Source organism: Theropithecus gelada, chromosome 8 (genome assembly GCF_003255815.1).
Source record: "Theropithecus gelada isolate Dixy chromosome 8, Tgel_1.0, whole genome shotgun sequence".
Taxonomy (NCBI): Eukaryota; Metazoa; Chordata; class Mammalia; order Primates; family Cercopithecidae; genus Theropithecus; species Theropithecus gelada.
Window position 1 is genome coordinate 9700927 of NC_037676.1, and position 19385 is coordinate 9720311.

At 46.1% G+C, this 19385-nt stretch overlaps 1 protein-coding gene across 1 annotated transcript in view; it reads right to left on the bottom strand.

Annotated features, from left to right (window-relative positions):
* Positions 1-19385, bottom strand: part of MYOM2 (myomesin 2) — a 100670-nt gene that overhangs the window by 3160 nt on the left and 78125 nt on the right. The window contains exons 29-35 of the mRNA XM_025393958.1: positions 19117-19230; positions 18841-18928; positions 18268-18306; positions 12974-13079; positions 1886-2049; positions 1594-1630; positions 381-403 (exon numbers count right to left, since the gene is read on the bottom strand). Coding sequence (XP_025249743.1) covers positions 381-403; positions 1594-1630; positions 1886-2049; positions 12974-13079; positions 18268-18306; positions 18841-18928; positions 19117-19230 — 571 coding nt within the window. The remainder of the gene's footprint in view (positions 1-380; positions 404-1593; positions 1631-1885; positions 2050-12973; positions 13080-18267; positions 18307-18840; positions 18929-19116; positions 19231-19385) is intronic.

Genomic DNA, 19385 nt, shown 5'->3' on the forward strand with positions numbered 1-19385 from the left:
GGCGAAGGGAAGGGGAAGGGAGAGGAGGGGAGGGGAGGGAAGGGGGAGGGAGGGGAGGGGAGAGAAGGGAATGGAAGGGAAGGGAAAGAAAAGTGAAAGGGCCCTGGGTGTCTGGGCTGCAGATTCTGCAAGGGAAGACGGAGGACAGGAGTGAAAGTGGGGGCCCGAGGGGTGACGGGGCTAAGGCCAAAAGCAGTGCAGGGACCAGTAGTGCAGGATGTGGGGCTCCAGGACAGGGTGCAGTGTTGCTAGCATTGTTACATCAGGGTGGGGGGTTGCTGGTTATTATTTAATACACAAAGTTGGTACTCTAAAATATAGACCTTTTTGCCCCACCCAAAACAATTTACCATCCTGGTTACAATCTAACAGGTACTTACTCTTCTCTGCAAAAGCAGCAGCTCTAAAAGTTAAAGGGGACAGAGAGGAGAGAACGAAAAGAGAGTATGAGAAAGTACTTCCAACAAAATGTACAGCTGAGAGACTCACTAGCGATGAGAGCAAAAGAAAGAGGGAAATACGTCTGCATTCTCTTAGAGGAACACGTTCAGATCACAGGATCCCAGCATGGATATCATTGCTTTTTCCTGATGGTTCCCACTGCCCATTTTGAGGTGGAAAATGCCCTATTATCCAGATGCTAAAACCCACAGAAAAGTTTAGCATTCCAGTTCACAGGTTGAAGAGATTTTTTTTTTTTTCCACAAATTCACCAGAGACTTGAGATATTTTTGGAACTTGTCAGTTTCTGATCTATCTTGCTCATCCCTGTACCCAATCAACAAATGTTTATTAAATAAGCTAGCACAGGCCAAGGACTGTGGTCAGCTTTGGATGTGCGAAAACTCGATCGTGCATCTGAAAACCCTGAATTTTCCTTAAAAAGTTGCTCTGTGTAATGTGCAGACTGACGATAATTGACAGCAGCAGCATCACCATCTTGGACTAGCATCGCCATTTTAAGTTTTCCTTGATTAGAAACCACCTAAGTCCAGCTCAAAAACATCAGCTTAAAGGCTAATGTCAGCATGACCATAAACCACAAATGACACCTCCAACAAAAAACATACCAACCTTGGGATAACCTACCCTCCAATCAAAAACATTCCAACCCTTAGATAACCTCCCCTCCAACCAGAGGCATTCCAACCCCACAAAAAAACTCTCCTTCACACAGAAACATTCCTAGCCTGAACCAGAACCTTTAAATACCCTTAGTCTGTAAGAGAAAGTGCTTCTGACCGAAATCTGCCAGAAGCACCACTCAGGTCTATTCTCCAAAATAAACCTGTCTTTGACTGTTAAGCTGCTTTGCGTGTTTCTTTCCTCTTTCTTCAACTCTTACAATAATGATTTTCGAAATTCATCCGGGGTTCCGATGACCCTGGACAGTCCGTTGATAAACGCATTTCTGGTTTAGGAGAATGCCCACCCCTCCACATACTGCATTGCTTAAATTGCCACTTCTGTCCCAGGAATGGCTCTTTCTTTGGGTCACCCAGGCTTCCATACAGATTCCCACATGCAGCCAAATTGACTGGGACTCAACTGCCCCCAGGATGATCTCATAGTAACCAAATACACAAATCTTACTTGAGTTGCTGGAATTCTGCAAACGCTTCATCAAAAGCTGTAAGGAAATAGTTCTTATGTTAGTAACCATTTCAGTGTTCAGATTTTATTTATTCACTCAAATATTCTACCAGTGAATCTGGTTCATGAAAACTGATATACTGAAAGAATGAATAAAGTGATTTTTTCACTTTCTCTAAATGAAAATCGTAAATTCATATTGTCTCCTGTATTCATATCGTATTCCCTCCCTTCAGCATCTAAATGGATTTCTAAATAGAGATTATTAAATGCTAAAGAAGAATTCTCTTACCTTGTCCAGACAGGTCGAGGGAGCGTTGATGGTTATCTTTGCCATCAAAAATCTCAAAAGTGTATTTTCCTTTATCCTTCTCCGTCGGCTCACATATCTGCAGCCAGGCCATCTCTTCACTCCCCCCGATTCTCATATGCTCACTGGATGAGATCTTAGCATCTCTTTAAAATAGCAACAGGAACGTATCCAAGTTAGGGTCTCCATGTCACATGCACAATGTCTACGGGGCAATGTCCTGCTGCTGTGACAGCCTTCTCTAACTTGCTGATGCCAATATCACAACAGATTATTCTGGCTGTTACGAATGTATTGACCACATCAGTAAATCAGATCTGAAAACCTTCTAACATTAAATGTATCTTAATTTTCAAAGGTATATTATTATTTAATATATACTTGTCACAACATAATGGACTTAACATTATTCTATACAGTATGGCAGTTCCTCAAAAAATTAAATCTAGAACTATTATATGATCCATTAATTGCACTTCTCCGTAGATGCCCTGAAGAATGGAATGCAGGGTCTTGGAGAGAGATTGTCACACCACATCCTTAGTAGCATCGTTCACGACAGCCCTGGTGGGGAAGCAGCCCAAGCGTCCATTGGTGATGAGTGGATCAACAGATTGTGGCCCATAAATACATGAGGGAAATCCCAACGCCTGCTGCAATGTGGATGAACCCTAAGGACATTTTGCTGAATAAAATAAGCTTGTCACAAAGAGACAAACATGTACTCCTATGAAGGGCTTAGGTAGTCAGATTCACAGAGACCAGGAAGTAGAACTGTGGGTACCAGGGGCTGGGGGAGAGGAATGGAGAGTGAGGGTTTAATGGGAACAGAGTTTCGGTTTGGGAGGATGAAAAGGTCCTGGGTGGTGGTGGTGGCTACACAATGATGTGAATGTACTTAACACCACTGAACAGTACCCTTAAAGATGGTTAAAATGCTCACTTTTACAGTATGTGTATTATGCCACAATTTTTTAAAGTTTAGATAAAAACAAGGTGCTCATACCATTCCTGCCTTCTAAGATTCCCATATCTGCAACGTATAAGGCCAACCTGTTTACTGCAGACAAATGTGTATAAGTTATTTCCCAACATTACTTCAGTTTAGAGGGAGCCTGAGAGATTTGTGGAAGTCGTAGTCACGGGCGCATGAAAACAGGACTGACTCCAGGGCCACACAAGAGCTGGAATGTGGACCCGTTTCTCTCAGGCACCAGCTCCAGAACAGCTGGAGCTCAGGGAAACGGGCTGTGTTAGCTGCACAGAGAGCCAGCTGTGGTGCTTGTGGCATCTTTCATTACCCTTGCTGGCAACCCAGAATGCCTTGAGTTCCATCAGGAAAAAGAATTCTCCAGCCCTCCTCACCATCATGGCCTTTTTCTCTGTTATTCTTCCCTTCAACAAATATATCTTAAGCCTATAATAAATGCACAGCTTGGGCCAGGTGCAGTGGCTCATGCCTGTAGCCCCAGCACTTTGGGAGGCCGAGGTAGGAGGATCACATGAGCCCAGGAGTTTGAGACCACCCTGGACAACAAAGCAAGACTGTCTCTACAAAAACACAAAAATTAGCCGGGCGTAGTGGCAAGCACCTGTAGTCTCAGCTACTCAGGAGACGGAGGCAGGAGGACTGCCTGAGCCCGAGAAAGTCAAGGCTGCAGCGAGCTGTGATTACACCATCACACTCCAGCCTGGCCGACAGAGTGAGACCCTGTCTCAAAAAGTATATATGTAAAAATAAATGCTTGGCTCTGTGCCCTGGTCTCTGGTGGTGGTGCTGGCAGTGTGTGTCAGAATCGAGTCTGTCCAGATAGCAAGTGGGAGCTCCATGAGGGCACAGCAGGATCCTGGCGCACACTAAGCCTGAGAGGACGGAACGGCTGCTCCCAGGGATGGTCGTGTGGGACTGGCTTCGGCCTGAGACTCAGCGTCTCGGATCCTGGACAGAGAAGGGAGGATCTCACACTGCCCATGTGGGGTTGTTTTAGGAATCCAAGAAGATATGATCAACATCTATTGAAGCAACTCTGGAACATAATTGATACACATTTGTCTACAGTCATCAGGTCGGCCTCCCCTGTTGCCGATGAGGGACAAGCTCGTGCTGCCTTAGAAGGCAGGGCAGTGGGAGCACTTGATTTCTACCTAAACTTTTAAAAACGGTGTTAGAACGCACATAATGTAAAAGGGACCCCTTTAGCCCTTCACAGTATGTTAATTATCTCCCTTTTCCCGTGAGCTGCCCCTCCCCGGAAAGCGGCAGGAGAATCGGACCGGCCAATCCTTCAGGAATCTCAGTCCCACATCTGGAATTCTGTACGTTGCTGACCCGGGAGCCTCACAAAGGCTGACCCTGCAACAGAGCCCCACGCTCTGCCCAGCTGCTCTCAGTCCACAGTCAGCACGGGCTGCGTGGGGAGCAGGAGAGGGAAGGAGAAGCGATAAGGCCAGGACCCCAGGACCCCAGCACTCAGAAGCCAGAGAGGGCCAGGCCGACAGTGCCATGTTTGCAAGCTGCAGGCTGGCGCTCACATTCCAGGCGACACAGACTCGCCAGGTTCTCCATCCGTGGTGTGGCCAAGGGCAGGTGAGCATCAGTGGCCACACCGGCCGTCCTGTGAGCTCACAGCAGGTCGCCAGTACTAAAGTGATTGATGGGCCATTCCAGCACTCAGACCTACTCATCCCTGTGTACAAAAGGGAAATCAGACTTTACACGGTGATTCTCAGCTCTGCAGAAAAGAAAAACCTTGCACAGAACATACACCAAGCAGCGGATTAGCCAGTCAATCCCAAACCCTGGCGTGCGAGCAGCAGCAAGAAAGCCCATCTGTGCAGAGACCTGAAGGTAAAGAGACACTGACACACTGTAGGGACCTCACAGCTTGATGAAGAAAGACTTCTTCATCCCCCCACCCCCCGCCCGTATGCACTTACAGTTGAACACTTCACAGACCAATCAGCGGATTGGAAGTTACAGATCAGTGGGGAACTGAGCCCGCTGTAATCGTTTATTGACTAAATGTACCCCATCCAAGGAAACAGGGTTCAACAAGGGTGTGGAACTCTTCTGGTGAGAGTCAGAAAAACTTGTTTTGCCAACACTGATGGGCCTTAGTCATCTTGTCACCCTCTCTTGTTGGAACTGATGAGGGTCAAAGTTCTAACAAATGCGCGCACACACACACACAACCAGGCACTGCCAACTTGGCTATATGTGCTTCCTGCACACACAAAGACCCATGGAGCAGGATTCCAGCCTGGGACTCCACACATCAATAAGGCCCTCGGTCCTGCCCGGCCCCACCCTGCTTCCCTGCCCTGCAAAGCCTGGACGCTGCTTGGGGACTTGTGATGAGCTCCCTGCTTGTGGATAAGGGGACGATTTTTGTCATGCCTGGTGTCTTGAATCCTGCACCAAACGCTGTGTTTGTGCTGACGCTGGTCAGTCTCACCGAGAGGACGCAATAATCGCTGCCGCCCTGTGTGAGCTCATCCCCCTGTGTGAGCTCATCCCCCTGTGTGAGCTCATCCTCCCACATGCCACGTGAGTGTTAGGGAGAAGACAGCGTTTTCTTGATCTCCATTAACTCAAATATGTCTTCTTCAAAGAGCTAAATTATGTGCCAAACCTGTTGCATCCTAGATGTATAGACGAAGATGTTCAAACCTCTGCTCTGTGTGTGTGTATGTGTGTTTGTGTGTGTGTGAGAAAGAAAGAGAGACTAGAACTTCTTCCATGGGGTAAAACTGCAAACAGCCCCGAAATCTCACTGTTTAGACTCGGAGCCATGAAGAAAAGCTAGTGAAGTTTCCACCGTATCAGCCACGTCGTACACAGCTTTGTCCAACAGGTGAAATTCACTGGGCCGCTAAGTCACCTTGCAAATGCTTCATGAAGTGGTGACATTTTAGCCTTTGCGGCGTTTATGTTCTGCTGGACTATGTCCCATTCCGATGGTGATCCGTTCTACTCACACAATTAGTAACTTGCTTATAGACAAAAGAAAGATAATTTTATTTTTATATAGGTGACAAGGGAAAAAGGTACGCCTTCACACGAGCATTCATAAAATGGCCGTAAATGTGTCCAACCGGCCTCCTGGCTTTGGTGTAACTGGACACACTGGCTGGGCAGCAGTGAAGACAAGGGCCCCACTGCAAGCAATTGCTTCACTGGCCTCACGTTGACGGCCCTAGGCCTTTGGAAACTTATCATTCAAGTTTCACGTTTAAAAAGTGACCCTCTACTTCAATGAGGGATTCTTTACAACAGCCACACAATTTGGGGAAAGAACACTTGAACTCAAATCTCAGCCAGTGACAAAGGGTAAAAACCACTGTAATGAAGGAATGGTGTCCACTGAACACCAGATCACACATTGGCCCACTTGGTGCCCTTCTTGGAACCCACATGCTTCTGGCCCCACCTCCTTCGTCACAGCTGCAGCCTCTGCTGCCACCCTGGGATCTGGGTAAACATGCACGCATGCGAGATGCCCTGAGCCAGGACCCCATAGCCTGCAGCTGGGACACTACCCTTCCCTGAGCTGCAGCTGCAGAAAGGTAGCCGTGAGCCTGGGATCAGGAGCCTGCCTTAAACCCCAACCCCAGCCTCAAGCTGCCCATGTTGGTGTTCTGACCCTGGCTTCTCTTGCATCACACACACTTCTCTTGGACTGGGTTCTAAGTCTGTTCCCTCAATATGACTCAGACAAAGTCACTCACAGAACATGGAGAGCCATTAGCAGAGGCTCCTGCTGTCCCTGATGTCTGCAACCCTGGCTGCTCACCTTGAGGGCAAATGCTGGTTTCCAGCTTCCTACTCCCAGCTTCAGGGTCTCACCCTAGACCCCACACCCTCTCATTTGGCTTCCCCTGAACGAGCAACTTAAAAGAGGGCCGAACACGTCCTAGTGCTCAAAAATAGCTGTTCATTTCTTTGACTATCTGGTTGCTGAATTAATTATAACTGTTGTCTTACCTAGACAATGACTTGGACATACAGGGATTTTTAAATTATTATTATTGTTGTTTGAGACATAAATGAGCCCAATATGACAAAACCTCTCCTTCGTATTACTTGATTGCAAAACATGACCAAACTCCTTCATTCCAAACTAAAGTGAAAATAGTTTGTATTAATACAAGACAGTGGAGGATAGAAGAAAGCACACGTTTCTGCTCCTTCGTGCAAAAGTAACCAGCAGTTCAGTCGCCTGTGACAGGGTAGGTGGGAAGGAGACAGGTAAGGGGCATGGGGGCAGGTGAGCAGGGAGGAGGAGGGAAGGTCTGGCCTCAAGTTCTGTAGCTCAGACTCTTGCAACCACACTGCCTTTCACATTTCCCAAAATAAATGAGGAACATCAGCGTGAAAGCAAGGGGAACCCAAAAGAAAATACGAACAGTAACAAACGAACATAACGATGTCGCAAATGAATTGCTTATCACCCAGAACACAAAGAAATACAGTAGCTTTGGAAAGCAATATTTTGATTTGATACTGTATGGCTAAAGATGAAAGGAATTAATTGCAGGAAACACTGAACTCTAGTTTGCACATTTCTTTCTCACAGAGATATGAGTTACTAATTCTAAACTGCTTGATGTAAATACTAGGATTAGGAAAAAAAAAAAAAAAACAATAGATGAGAGCCAGGCTTCTCGCTGGGGAACCGAGTTACAGCTCAGGAAAGGGGCAAGGCTTGAATGAAGCCTGTGGAGTTGGACTGGACTGGGATCCTATCAGATTCTAGTACACAGATGGTGAGATGCAGAAGTGGACACGGATGTACAAGTGTGTGCCTCTGTGTGCACCCACATGTCACCCAGTCCTGTCTCCAGAGCGTGTAAGACCTGCGGCTCCCTGAGACACTGACAGTCACTGATGCCACCCTTGGTCCAGGAGCCAGGGCTTCTGGGATTGTAGAACTGGGGCAGAAAATACAAGATGAGTTGGGAATGTTTTACGGACTCAGAAAATAAGACATTGCTGCTAAGAAGATGCAGGCACGCACGCTGGAGCAAGCAGGTGACAACCGGAAGGAGCTCCCAAAGGCCAGAGCTGGAACAATATGAGCAAAGTAACAGCTCGCAAAATAAAATCAGCATCCCTGAGTCCAAACGGATGCAGCCGAGCAGCTGAATGAGGAGGTACACAGAGGAGAGGCCAGCGCCTCCCAGCAGAACAAACATAGGAGGAAGAGGGAACTAGAAGATTACCCTCTACTCAGCCCCTCAGAAATCAGTGCTGCAGGCCAGATTCACTGCTGAACCTCAAATCTCAGCACACAGGTCTGCGGCGGGACAAGAGACTTGCCAAGTCCTAAAGTATTTACTAATTACCAAGGGAAAAATAATAACGTTCCCAAGAAGAGACAGGGCAGACATTGCCTTAACCCAGTGATCAGATATCAGCATGGCTTTTGTTGTATTCCAGCTAAAACTGAGTCACCAACCCAAACATGGGAAACACCAGATAAACCCAGATGGAGGGGCATGCTTCAAAGTGACAGACAGAAGGCTTCAAGGCACCCAGGCCAAGAGAGACGAGGAGAGCCTGAGGAACTGTCCTAGATAGGGGGAAACGAGGAGCCAGGACACCTGATTGCAACATGGGACCTGAGATTCAACACAAGAACACGGAAAAGGGCATTCCTGGAAAAACAGGTGCAATCTGAACTGGTCTGAAGCGGAGTTAATAGCATTTTCATCATTCAGCTCCTGGTTTTGATGGTTGTAAGGTGGCTAGACAAGATGTTAACCGGAGGGGAAGAGGATGGAGGATATAAGGGAATGCCATACTTTCTTCCCAACTTTTTTATGAGTCTAAAATTATTTCACAGTGAATGATTTGGAAATATTATATATTTGTAACTGAATATTATATATAGTAAAATAAATGGTTGGAACTAACACAAGTGCAAAAATCTAAAAACTAAGTCTGAGATCAATAATGGCTGAGAGACCAGGCGTGGTCGCTCATGCCTGTAATCCCAGCACTTTGGGAAGCCGAAGTGGGTGGATCACCTGAGGTCAGGAGTTTCAGACCGGCCTGGCCAACATGGTGAAACCCCATCTCTACTAAAAATACAAAAATTAGCCAGGTGTGGTGGCACATGCCTGTAATCCCAGCTACTCAGGAGGCTGAGGCGGGAGAATCACTTGAACCCAGGAGGCGGAGGTTGCAGTGAGCCGAGATCACGCCACTGTACTCCAACCTGGGTGACAGAGCAAGACTCTGAATCAAAAAAATAAAAACTAAAAAATAATAATAATAACGACTGACAGAGGCAGGTAGATGGAAGCACAAGAAGAGAGCTGCAGCCTCAGAGGCAGTGCTTCCGTCGAGTCCACTGAAGGTTGTTATTGATGATAGCCAACAGCACTGTGGTGTCGGAGCTGGAAAGGCAGACTTTAGCTCTTCTCAGTGCGGTCTGACATTCAAGCGAACTCCACCCAGATCCCGCTCCCCTTTTGAAGGGAAATGTAGATAAAACGGGAAAATTCCCAAAAGCTAGGAAATATTTGCTTCTAGGCTGGAGAAGACAGTATTGAGGAATGCAGACCTCCTTCGGGAAGAGCCCCACAAGACGGGACAGCCTGCAGGGACCTTAACATACCCAGCAGCCTTTTGCTACTGCTGTCTAAATAGTGAACATCAGAACACATGCAGAGAACGGGAGATGCCCTGCGCTTTCTGAGAGGGGACTGGACACACCTGGAACTCCCACCCCTGCAGCTGTCACAGGCCAGGACGGCAAGGCAGCCCACAGGTTGGCTGAAGCCACCCCCAGGCCAGAGCGAAGGCCCCATCACTGCCCCAGCCCTTCCCAGGACCGCAAGGCAGCCCACACATCGGCTGATGCCACACCCAGGCCACAGGGAAGGCCCCATCACAGCCCAGCCCTTCCCACTGGAGACACAGCCAGCCACGGCCCCTCCCACCCTGTGGACATAAGGACGAAAATGTGCCAGGGAAGGCGCCTGGGGTGTCAGGCAGGCCTCTCTCCTCCCAGTTAGTTCAATTTAGTTGAGATTTTAGGAGAGCATTTACAAAGCCAGGCTCTGTGTGTGGAATCTCCTGAATTGAATTAAAATACACATTTGGAGTTTGAAGCATGCTCTTATTTTTATGCCATAAAGACACTGTGGGGCATGTGAGGTGGCTCATGCCTGTAATTCCAGGGTTTTAAGAAGCCAAGGCAGGAGGATCACTTGAGCCCAGGAGTTAAAGACCAGCCTAGAAAACATAGCAAGACCCTGTCTCTACAAAAAATCTAAAACTTAGCCAGGCATGGTGGTGCGCACTTGTGATCCCAGCTACTCAGGAGGCTGACGCAGGAGAATCACTTGATCCCAGGAAATCAAGGCTACCATGAGCTAGAACGGCACCACTGCACTCCAGCCTGGGTGACAGAGCAAGACTCTGTCTCAAAAACAGAGAGAGAGAGAGAGAGAGAGAGAGAGAGAGAGAGACTGAAATTTCTTTAGTTTCTGAGAAACTTTCAAGACTTCAGTGGTCAATATGTTAAGAATTTGAGATCTAGCCATGTCTAGATGATATATTAATCTCACTTTTGAGTAGGAGGACAAAATCTCTTTTCTGAAGAACATTTTTGCTGAATTCCTCTTTGCCTGCTTCTAACTCATGTTGATTAAGTTTCTAACCTTCCCTTAAGGTGACATCTTCTATAGCCTCTGATGTATTACTCAGCATTTTTAACTAAAGAACAATTGTCTTTGCTTATGTCTGCATTTCACAAAATTCTCATTGCACTCTATTGATTCCATGTCACCCATTAACACAAAATATTCCAGGACCCACAGCACCAGTCTTTGGCAGCTCCATTCCCTGGCTTCATAGGTTTTGTGAAGTGAATTATTTAGCCTCAAATGGCTAAAGTATATTTCAACAAATTTTCCAACAAATTTTCGTATTATTCTTTTTTTCCAGTTGCTATCTAGTAAGAACGCATTTAGTCATCAAGCAGTGAATTACAATCATACATAATGGCTACCTAATATAGTTTCACGTTGTTTAATAGTCAAATAGTAAGAAGTTAAGGTCTTAAAGTTACAGTTTAGTTACAAAGGTGCTAAAGAAATGCCTGTTTTGTTGTATAATGAATTTGTTTGGGGAAGAGAAAAGAGAAATAATGTTACTTTTACAAGTCTGTGGAATTTACAATAACACCTCCTTCCCTTTTTGTATCTAGGGATGCTTTCTACTGATCCAGGGTCACTGAAGAGTCAGATGCATGAGCTGTGCCCCCATCTGCCTGCCTGTCCAGGACCCATCTCCTCCAATGGGCTTGGAGCTTCTCGGGAGAGCACTGATTAGAACCAGACCAGCCAGCATTCTAATCCCTGCTCTTTCACTTAGTAGGGCTGTGACTGACAAAATGACATGTTTCTCTCCCTGAACCCCAGTTTCCACATCTATAAAATGTGGGCATAAATACCTAACTCACAGGGCATTTGTGAGGAGTAGATAAAATAACAAGCGTTGAATGTGTAACACAAAGTACCTGCTTGTTAACACTAACATGACCTATATCTACACACTCATTTCCTGTGTGTTCACACACATACACAGGGCGTGTGTTTAATCCTGTGTGTAGACGTGTGTTTAATCTCCGTACCTCCCAGACCCAGCACAGTGCATGGCCTGTACTACAAACCCCACAAGGCTGAAGAGGTGGGTGGCCTCTCCCAGAAGATGAACATGTTCACGACGGATGGCAGGACACACATTACAACTGTGTACAACTTACAGCAAGACAATATGCTGTAAATAACAACGAAGCTCAAAGATGCTGATGATTAATTCTCCTTTTCTAGGGGAAGGTTTGATTCAGCTAGAAACATAGATTTACTCATTGTCCTACAAAATAAATCCTGATAAACAACTATATCACAAAAACACACCAGAGTTCCAGTCCTGTAAGCTCCTGTTATCACAGTCCTTTAAAAAAAGACCCTGCCTTTAATACACTTTCCTAACAAATCCCTTAACATGGGATCTATAGTGACTTCATTTGAGTTTGAATACCAGACTAGTAAACTTAAAAGACGTGCGAGATTCCAAGCACGGATGTACTGACTCCATTACAAGATGAAAGCATAGTATGTCAAAATTGAAATAGGAAAAAAAGCTAAGAACATATACGCTTTCAACACTTGAGTTTACTTGCAAATACAGTCACCTAAGCAAACCAGTGATATTAGGGCTGTTAACATTTGGGTGCCTTGGCACCATCAAATAATTGGCCTGAACACGTCATCCTTTGGAAAGCGAAGAGATCGATGAAAAGCCACCATCCCTGCTCTGTCTGTACTTCCCACCCACCTGAAGTCCACTTTTATCTGCAGGGATGTCTAAGGGGTTGGTGACCCTGATGCGAGTCCTGTTTTCGGGGACTCCTCAATTCAGCCAGCGGATTACCTGGTTGTTTCAGATGTTGGCTTGTGCTTTGGCTGGGAAGGAACCAGATCCCCGGGGCAGGGCAGCAGGGACCTGCCCAGTGCTATGGATTGCATGAGAAGTCTCTGGTAGTTTTCTCAGTGACCCGTACCAACCCAGAGAAGCATGAAATACAGAAAACCTTGCTGTGTCTTCAGACTTAGTCTTGTTTTCTTCCTTTTTTAATTTTAATGATTGGGCTTGTTTTGGTCCTTTTACTTTTAATCAAATCTAGTGGGAATCCAACAGACTGGAAATTTGGAGTCTGGTTTCTACACATTATTTATTAGTTCTGCCTCAGCTCTCTGTTCGCTTCCAGAGAAAATGTGTGTTACTAGCAAAGCCACCTTTGGTGACTGAGACATTGGAGAAATTTGTCTGTAGCACTGTCAGGAATTTCGCCTCTGCCTCCTTCTTCCACGTCCTCCCCACTGCCATGAGGGACCCCTTCCCTGAGCTAAAAGTTGTCATCACTGCTCAAAATTATAAAATTTTGAGAGGAAATGGCAGTGCCTTGATGTTCCCCAGGGAACGCCTGGTCCCAGCTGTGCGCCCTGGACAGCCCCGTGTCCGGCATGGCTTCCATCGGCTGCTGTCACACTTACCTGTGTTGCCAGTTCACTTTCATTTCTTCTGTAAAATACTTCATGAAACACTGAAGTCGTATTCCTTCTGGGGTGCAGAGTATCTTCAGTGGAGAAGCAGATTTCCCTGCAGAAAATAAAACATCCTCAGATCTAGGAAAAGGAGTGCTTGCTGTGCGATCACAGAAGGCGTCGCTGCGGCAAGCCCTCCTGTCCCCACCTGCAATCCTGTTCACACGTGTGTCTCTCATAAAGTTGGCCAGGCACAAATTCTTATACTTTATTCCCATGCTGTATCCATTCATTAAACAAGCTCTTATCATGCTAGAATTTTCTGAAAAGCTCTTTGCAGAATACTGTGAAAGACATAGAATTGTCTAAAAAGATTCAGCATCTGCCCCTCAGCAGCTTTGCTTAAGAAAAGGAGGCAAAGTAACAACAGCGCATGGCAAATGCTATGTCAGTTGACCCCACGCTGAAGTATTGTAGAAAATCCGCAAAAGGATTTAGCAGGACTCTTTCAGGTGGCAGTCAAGGAGACGGGAGCACCTCGGTTGGTTCTTCAAGACCAATGAAGCTTGGGTCAGAGGAAGGAAAGCAGAAGAAAGCCCAGAGGCCACAAGAAAATGCAAGAAACGAAGACACATGAAGTGTGCTTGGAATAAAAATGTAGACTAATTCGAGAGAGGTAGGTGATCTATGGGTCAGATGTCAGAAAGGAGAAGATAAGGAAGTAGCATTGATGAACGCAGAAGCTCTGAACTGGGTAGAGATTGTTATCAGATATTCAACCTTTGGAAATTTACATTCACATACAGTTACCTAGAAAACTAGATTTACATAATTAGCACAGATAATGGAAAATAAGATGGTCACCAACTGTTGCGGAGGATATTGTAGCAAACAGCCATTTTAAATAGTATTTTTTCATTTTAGTAAGCAACTTGAAATTTATATTATGAATCTTAAAATTATTCTTAGTTTTCTACGTAGTTATTGTGCTTCTAGTTCACTCAAAGAACATACTCCTAAATATTGAAAGAGCCTTTTCTTGCCCAAAGATGTGCATTGTACAATTATTTAAAGTAACGAAAACTCATTAATTTCTCAATAGAAAAGAGCTTAAACCATGATATTGTGATTCATGAAACAATAATTATTTTCAAAAGTTAATGTGAATGTAACATCTATATAAAACAAAGAAAATTATTATAAAACATGTGGGGGAAAAAACAAAAAATGAACGCTATTTGTGAGTCCAACTATGCAAAGAAATAAAACCAAAATAAAAAACGGTTGTGATGGTGAAGCTCTTTGTTTTCCTTTTATCCTTAAAGGCACACGAGGAAAGAAAGAACATCAACCAAAAATAAATAAAGACCCCTTCCGTGACAGAGTTGGGGAAGAATGAAGAGATCGTGCGTGAGGCTCTCTGCGGCTGCGTCACCGCGTCACGCCAGGGTACTGCCCGCCTGCAGCTGCGTCACCGCGTCACGCCAGGGTACTCCCTGCCTGCAGCTGCGTCACCACATCACGCCATAGTACTGCCTGCCTGCGGCTGCGTCACCACGTCACGTCGAGGTACTGCCTGCCTGCGGCTGCGTCACCACCTCACACCATAGTATGCCACGTCACCGCGTCTGGCCTGGGTACTGCCTGCCTGCGGCTGCGTCACCGCGTCACACCATAGTATGCCGCCTGCGGCTGCGTCACCGCGTCATGCCGAGGTACTGCCCACCTGCGGCTGCGTCACCGCGTCTCGCTTGGGTACTGCCTGCCTGCGGTTGCGTCACCGCGTCACACCATAGTACTGCCGCCTGCGGCTGCGTCACAGCGTATAGTACACACCGACGTACTGCCTGCCTGCGGCTGCGTCACAGCGTCACAGCCCGGTACCTGCGGCTGCGTCACCGCGTCATGCCGAGGTACTGCCTGTGGCTGCGCCACCGCGTCAGGCCGACGTACTGCCTGTGGCTGCGCCACCGCGTCACACCCCAGTACTGCCGCCTGCGGCTGCATCACAGCATCACACCCCAGTACTGCCTGCGGCTGCGTCACAGCGCCATGCCGAGGTACTGCCTGCCTGGACCTCCACACCTCCCTAAACCCCGCTAGTCCACTGCAAGGGAGGAAAGCACCCAGGAACCCGAGGGACAACAGGGGAGGAAATGGCAGACTTTGAGCCCATCCCCATCGCTTCCGGAGGTGGAGGGAGGGGCATGAGATCTAGGGAACTGTGCGGGGCTAAGAAAGCCAAGAAGCGGCCAGGGAATGGAGTGAGCTCAGGACTCGGAGGGTCCCCGCATCTGGGCCGGCTGCAGACAAGAGGGTTATTGAAAATCTGTAAGAAGCAGAGATCCCTGACCACCATCTTCCCTCCCCAGTCAGGTGGGACTCTGTTTCCTCTACCAGGAGACAGCAGTTCACCCTTCAAGGAATCACAGCTTGAAAAACAGCTTGGGAACTGGGTGAAGTTAACAGACTGCAGAGCCGTAGTCCCCCACCCGACCCCATTCCTTCCGCTCAAATTCCCTGACACTGACTCATGAGACCACCACCACCCTAACCAGGCGGAACACGGGAGGGTCGGAGCAGCCTGAGAGCAAAGCACACAGACCAGAAGCAACTCCCCCAACCTCCATCAGCCTCTCCCAGTGCTCCCCCATCCTCCCCCAGTGTTCCTCCAGCCTCTATCAGCCTCTTCCAGTGCTTCCCCAGCCTCTATTAGCCTTCCCCAGGGCTCCCAGTCTCCATCAGCCTCTCCCAGTGCTTCTCCATCATCCCCCAGTGCTCCCCCAGCCTCCATCAGCCTCTCCCAGTGCTTCCCCAACCTCCCCCAGTGCTCCCCCAGCCTTCATCAGCCTTTCCCAGTGCTTCCCCAGCCTCCATCAGCCTCTCCCAGTGCTTCCCCAGCCTCTATCAGCTTCCTCCAGTGCTCTTCCAGCCTCCCAGGGCTCCTGTGTATGAGTCTGTATGCATCGGTGTGTGAGAGTCCACATAAGTGTGTGCCCATATGAGTATGTGAGTGTGTGTATGAGTGTGTGGGCGTCAGTGTGTGAGAGTTCACATGTGAGTGCATGTATAAGTGTGTGTGTGTCGGGTGTGGGTATACTGGTGTGTGTGTGTATGAGTGTGAGTGGGAAATCGTGTGTGTGAGACTGCTGTGTGAGTGTGGGGATGTAAGTGTGTGTGTGTGAGTGTGTGGGTGTGAGTGTGTTGACAACGTGGCTTCCACTTCTTTCATTCTGATAAGTCAGGGAGAGACTACGGCCCACGGTGTCCGGTTTCCCATGAGAATAAAGGTTCCCTAGTGACGTGGGAAGTTCTGGGCCTGTCCCCTCTGTCCCTGTCCAACTCCCAACATAATGTGTATGTCCCCTCAGCGGCTGCATCTCTGCCTCGAGGTGACGAGCACACAGTGAGGACTCTGCCTTTTGCATTTGCCTTATACACACTCACTCTTCAAGACCTTCTGGTCAGTTCTGTTATCCATGAGTGACCCTTGGGCACATTATGAGATATTTTAACACAAAATAATTTCATGAGTATAAGAGTAAAGCCACATTTTTACTACCCAAAACAATCTAAAGATTTAATGCAATTCTTATCAAGATTTCAATGTTGTTTTTCACAGAAATAGAAAAATAATCCTTGGCCAGGCACAGTGGTTCAAGCATGTAATTGGGGAGTCTGCAGCAGGCGGATCACATGGTCAGGAAATGGAGACCATCCTGGCCAGTGTGGTGAAACCCCGTCTCTACTAAAAATACAAAAAAATTAGCTGGGCGTGGTGGTGCGTGCCTGTAGTCCCAGCTACTCTGGAGGCTGAGATAGGAAAATTGCTTGAACCTAGGAGATGGAGGTTGTAGTGAGCTGAGATTGACCCACTGCACTACAGCCTGGCGACAGGGAAGGACTCCATCCCAAAAAAAAGAAAAAATAATCCTAAAAGTTATATGCAATCAGGAAAGCCTAAGTCTAAGCAATCTTGAGGACAAAGAACAAAGCTGGAGGCATCGCACTCCTTGATTTCAAAATATATAGTTACAGAAACCAAAACAGCATGGCACTGACATGAGAACAGACAGATCAGCCAATGGAACAGCATAAAGAGCCCAGAAATAAAACTAAACATTGATGGTCAATTGGTTTTCAACAAAGATGCCAAGAAGACACAATAGAAAAGACAGTCTCTTTAATAAATGGTGCTGGGAACACTGAATATCCACATGCAGAAGAGTGAAATTGGTGCTTTAACTTACGCCACAAGGGAAAATTAACTCAAATTGGATAAAAGACTTAAACGTAAGACCTGAAACTGCGAAACCGCTGGAAGGAAGCTTGGAAGAGACCCTTCACCCCATTGATCTGGGCAGTGATCGCTTGGATAGGACGCCAAAAATAAAGGCAGCAAAAGCAAAAGTAAATAAATGTGACTGCATAAAACTAAAAAAGCTTCTGCACAGCAAAGGAAACAATTGACAGAATGAAGAAAGAACCCATGGATTGGGAGAAAAAATATATTCAAGCTGTGCATTAGCTAAGGGACTAATACTTAAAATCCATAAGGAACTGAACTCCACAGGAAGAAAACAAATAACCCATTAAAAACGGGCAAAGGATCTGAATAGATATTTCTCAAAAGAAGACAGAAAAATGGCCAACAGATACATGAAAAATACTGAACATATCTAATCATCAGGGAAATGCAAATTAAAACTGCAGTGAGATATCATCTCACACCTGTTAGAATGGCTATTATCAAAAAGACAAAAGATAAAATACTGGCAAGGAGAGAAGGCTACGCTTGTGCACGGTTGGTGGCATGTAAATTAATACAGCCATTATGAAAAACAGTGTAGAGGTTCCTCCAAAAACAAGCTGAACTGACATGTGATCCAGCAATCCCACCTCTGGGCATTTACTTGTAAAGATAACATATGGTTTAACGTGTACGACGCAAAGTGAGAGGTGTAAAAATTCATTACGGCTATTCAACACGTGTACAAAGCCGCTCACAGCAATTGTGTACAAAGCAATCATGTCAGTTAACCTAAGGCAGGATAGAAGAAGTGGCTAATCAGGAAGTCCAGACAGTTTCTTAAAGTAAAACTCAAACTCCAGACAAAACTGTGGGAAGTCCTTGAAAAAGCCTCATGGGCAGCAGATCACCACCCTGCCCTTCAATCCAGGGCCTCACACAGAACACCCACCGCAGCGCCATCGTGCCCTCTTTTGCAGCAGTCACTGCTCATCTCAGGAAATAGTGATTTCAGCACCCCAAATGACTTGAAAATTAAAAGGCATTTACTTACCACAGACTCTACTCATTGCCAAAATCATATCGTCGTACACTGAAAATGAGAGGGGATACGCACCATTACGACATGTAATTTTAACAGAAAGCCGCATTTTCAATGTTTAATTAAATGGATACAGGAAATTGTGATGTTCAGTTGAAAAATGAATCATTAAAATGGCAATCTTTATCCATAAAAGGCTTATGTGTGCAATAAATCCTTCTAACTTATTCACTTTTAAACAAGGATCCAGAACGTTTTACTTAACATAAATCCAACTCTACATTTAACTGAATCACTGCCTCAGTGTTTCTATCATTTTAACTGCATTAGTAATGGGCTACTTGGCTTCTGATGATGGACCGAAATGACATTTCATATAAACCCAGAGTAATATCGTGCATTATTCTAAAACACTGAAAAAACTCTGAAGGCAACCAAAGAACAAATATATTTTCTTGTACAGTGTTGCTGCTAAAGAAACAAGGTGTGCTATAGCTGAGGCTAGAGATAGACCTGCCTTCAGAACACATCGCATCCTGTTGGTGAAAGGAATTTCTTGTTCGCAGAACAAAGGTTTTCTTTTACCTTTGCCAGCTATTTCAAGGATGGACGCATCTTGGCCTCTGTCATCTTTCAAGGTTGCCTTGTATTCACCATGGTCCTTCTTTGACAACTAAAAATAAAACACATTCCATATTTACGTAAAATCAATACAGCAATAGGAAGTGTAATAAACTCTAATACATTTTCTTTGCAAACCACTGAAATTCAGGATGCAAATTAGAGGAATGCAGAATTTCGAGTTATTTGAAAGTGCCGTTTTTGTTTTGCTTTCGTCTTGTATTACTCAATGCCTGATACCTTTGGGATGAGCAGCTGACAGGTTCCCCTCTCCAGGTCAGGCGATGTCTCCGTTTCATATAGAACGTCATCCTTGAGCCATTTGAAAACGGTTTCTTTCTTGGTGTTTGCAACCTATGAAATAGAAATCTTAAGTTTAGTATGTAAATCATTCTGACTCATGAGAAAAAGAAAGTCTATTAGAATTTTAAATCACAGAGCCCCCTCAAAAAACCTTAATTTTTACTATAGACAGTCTCAGATGAAGGCTTATGGAAAAGCTGTCACTC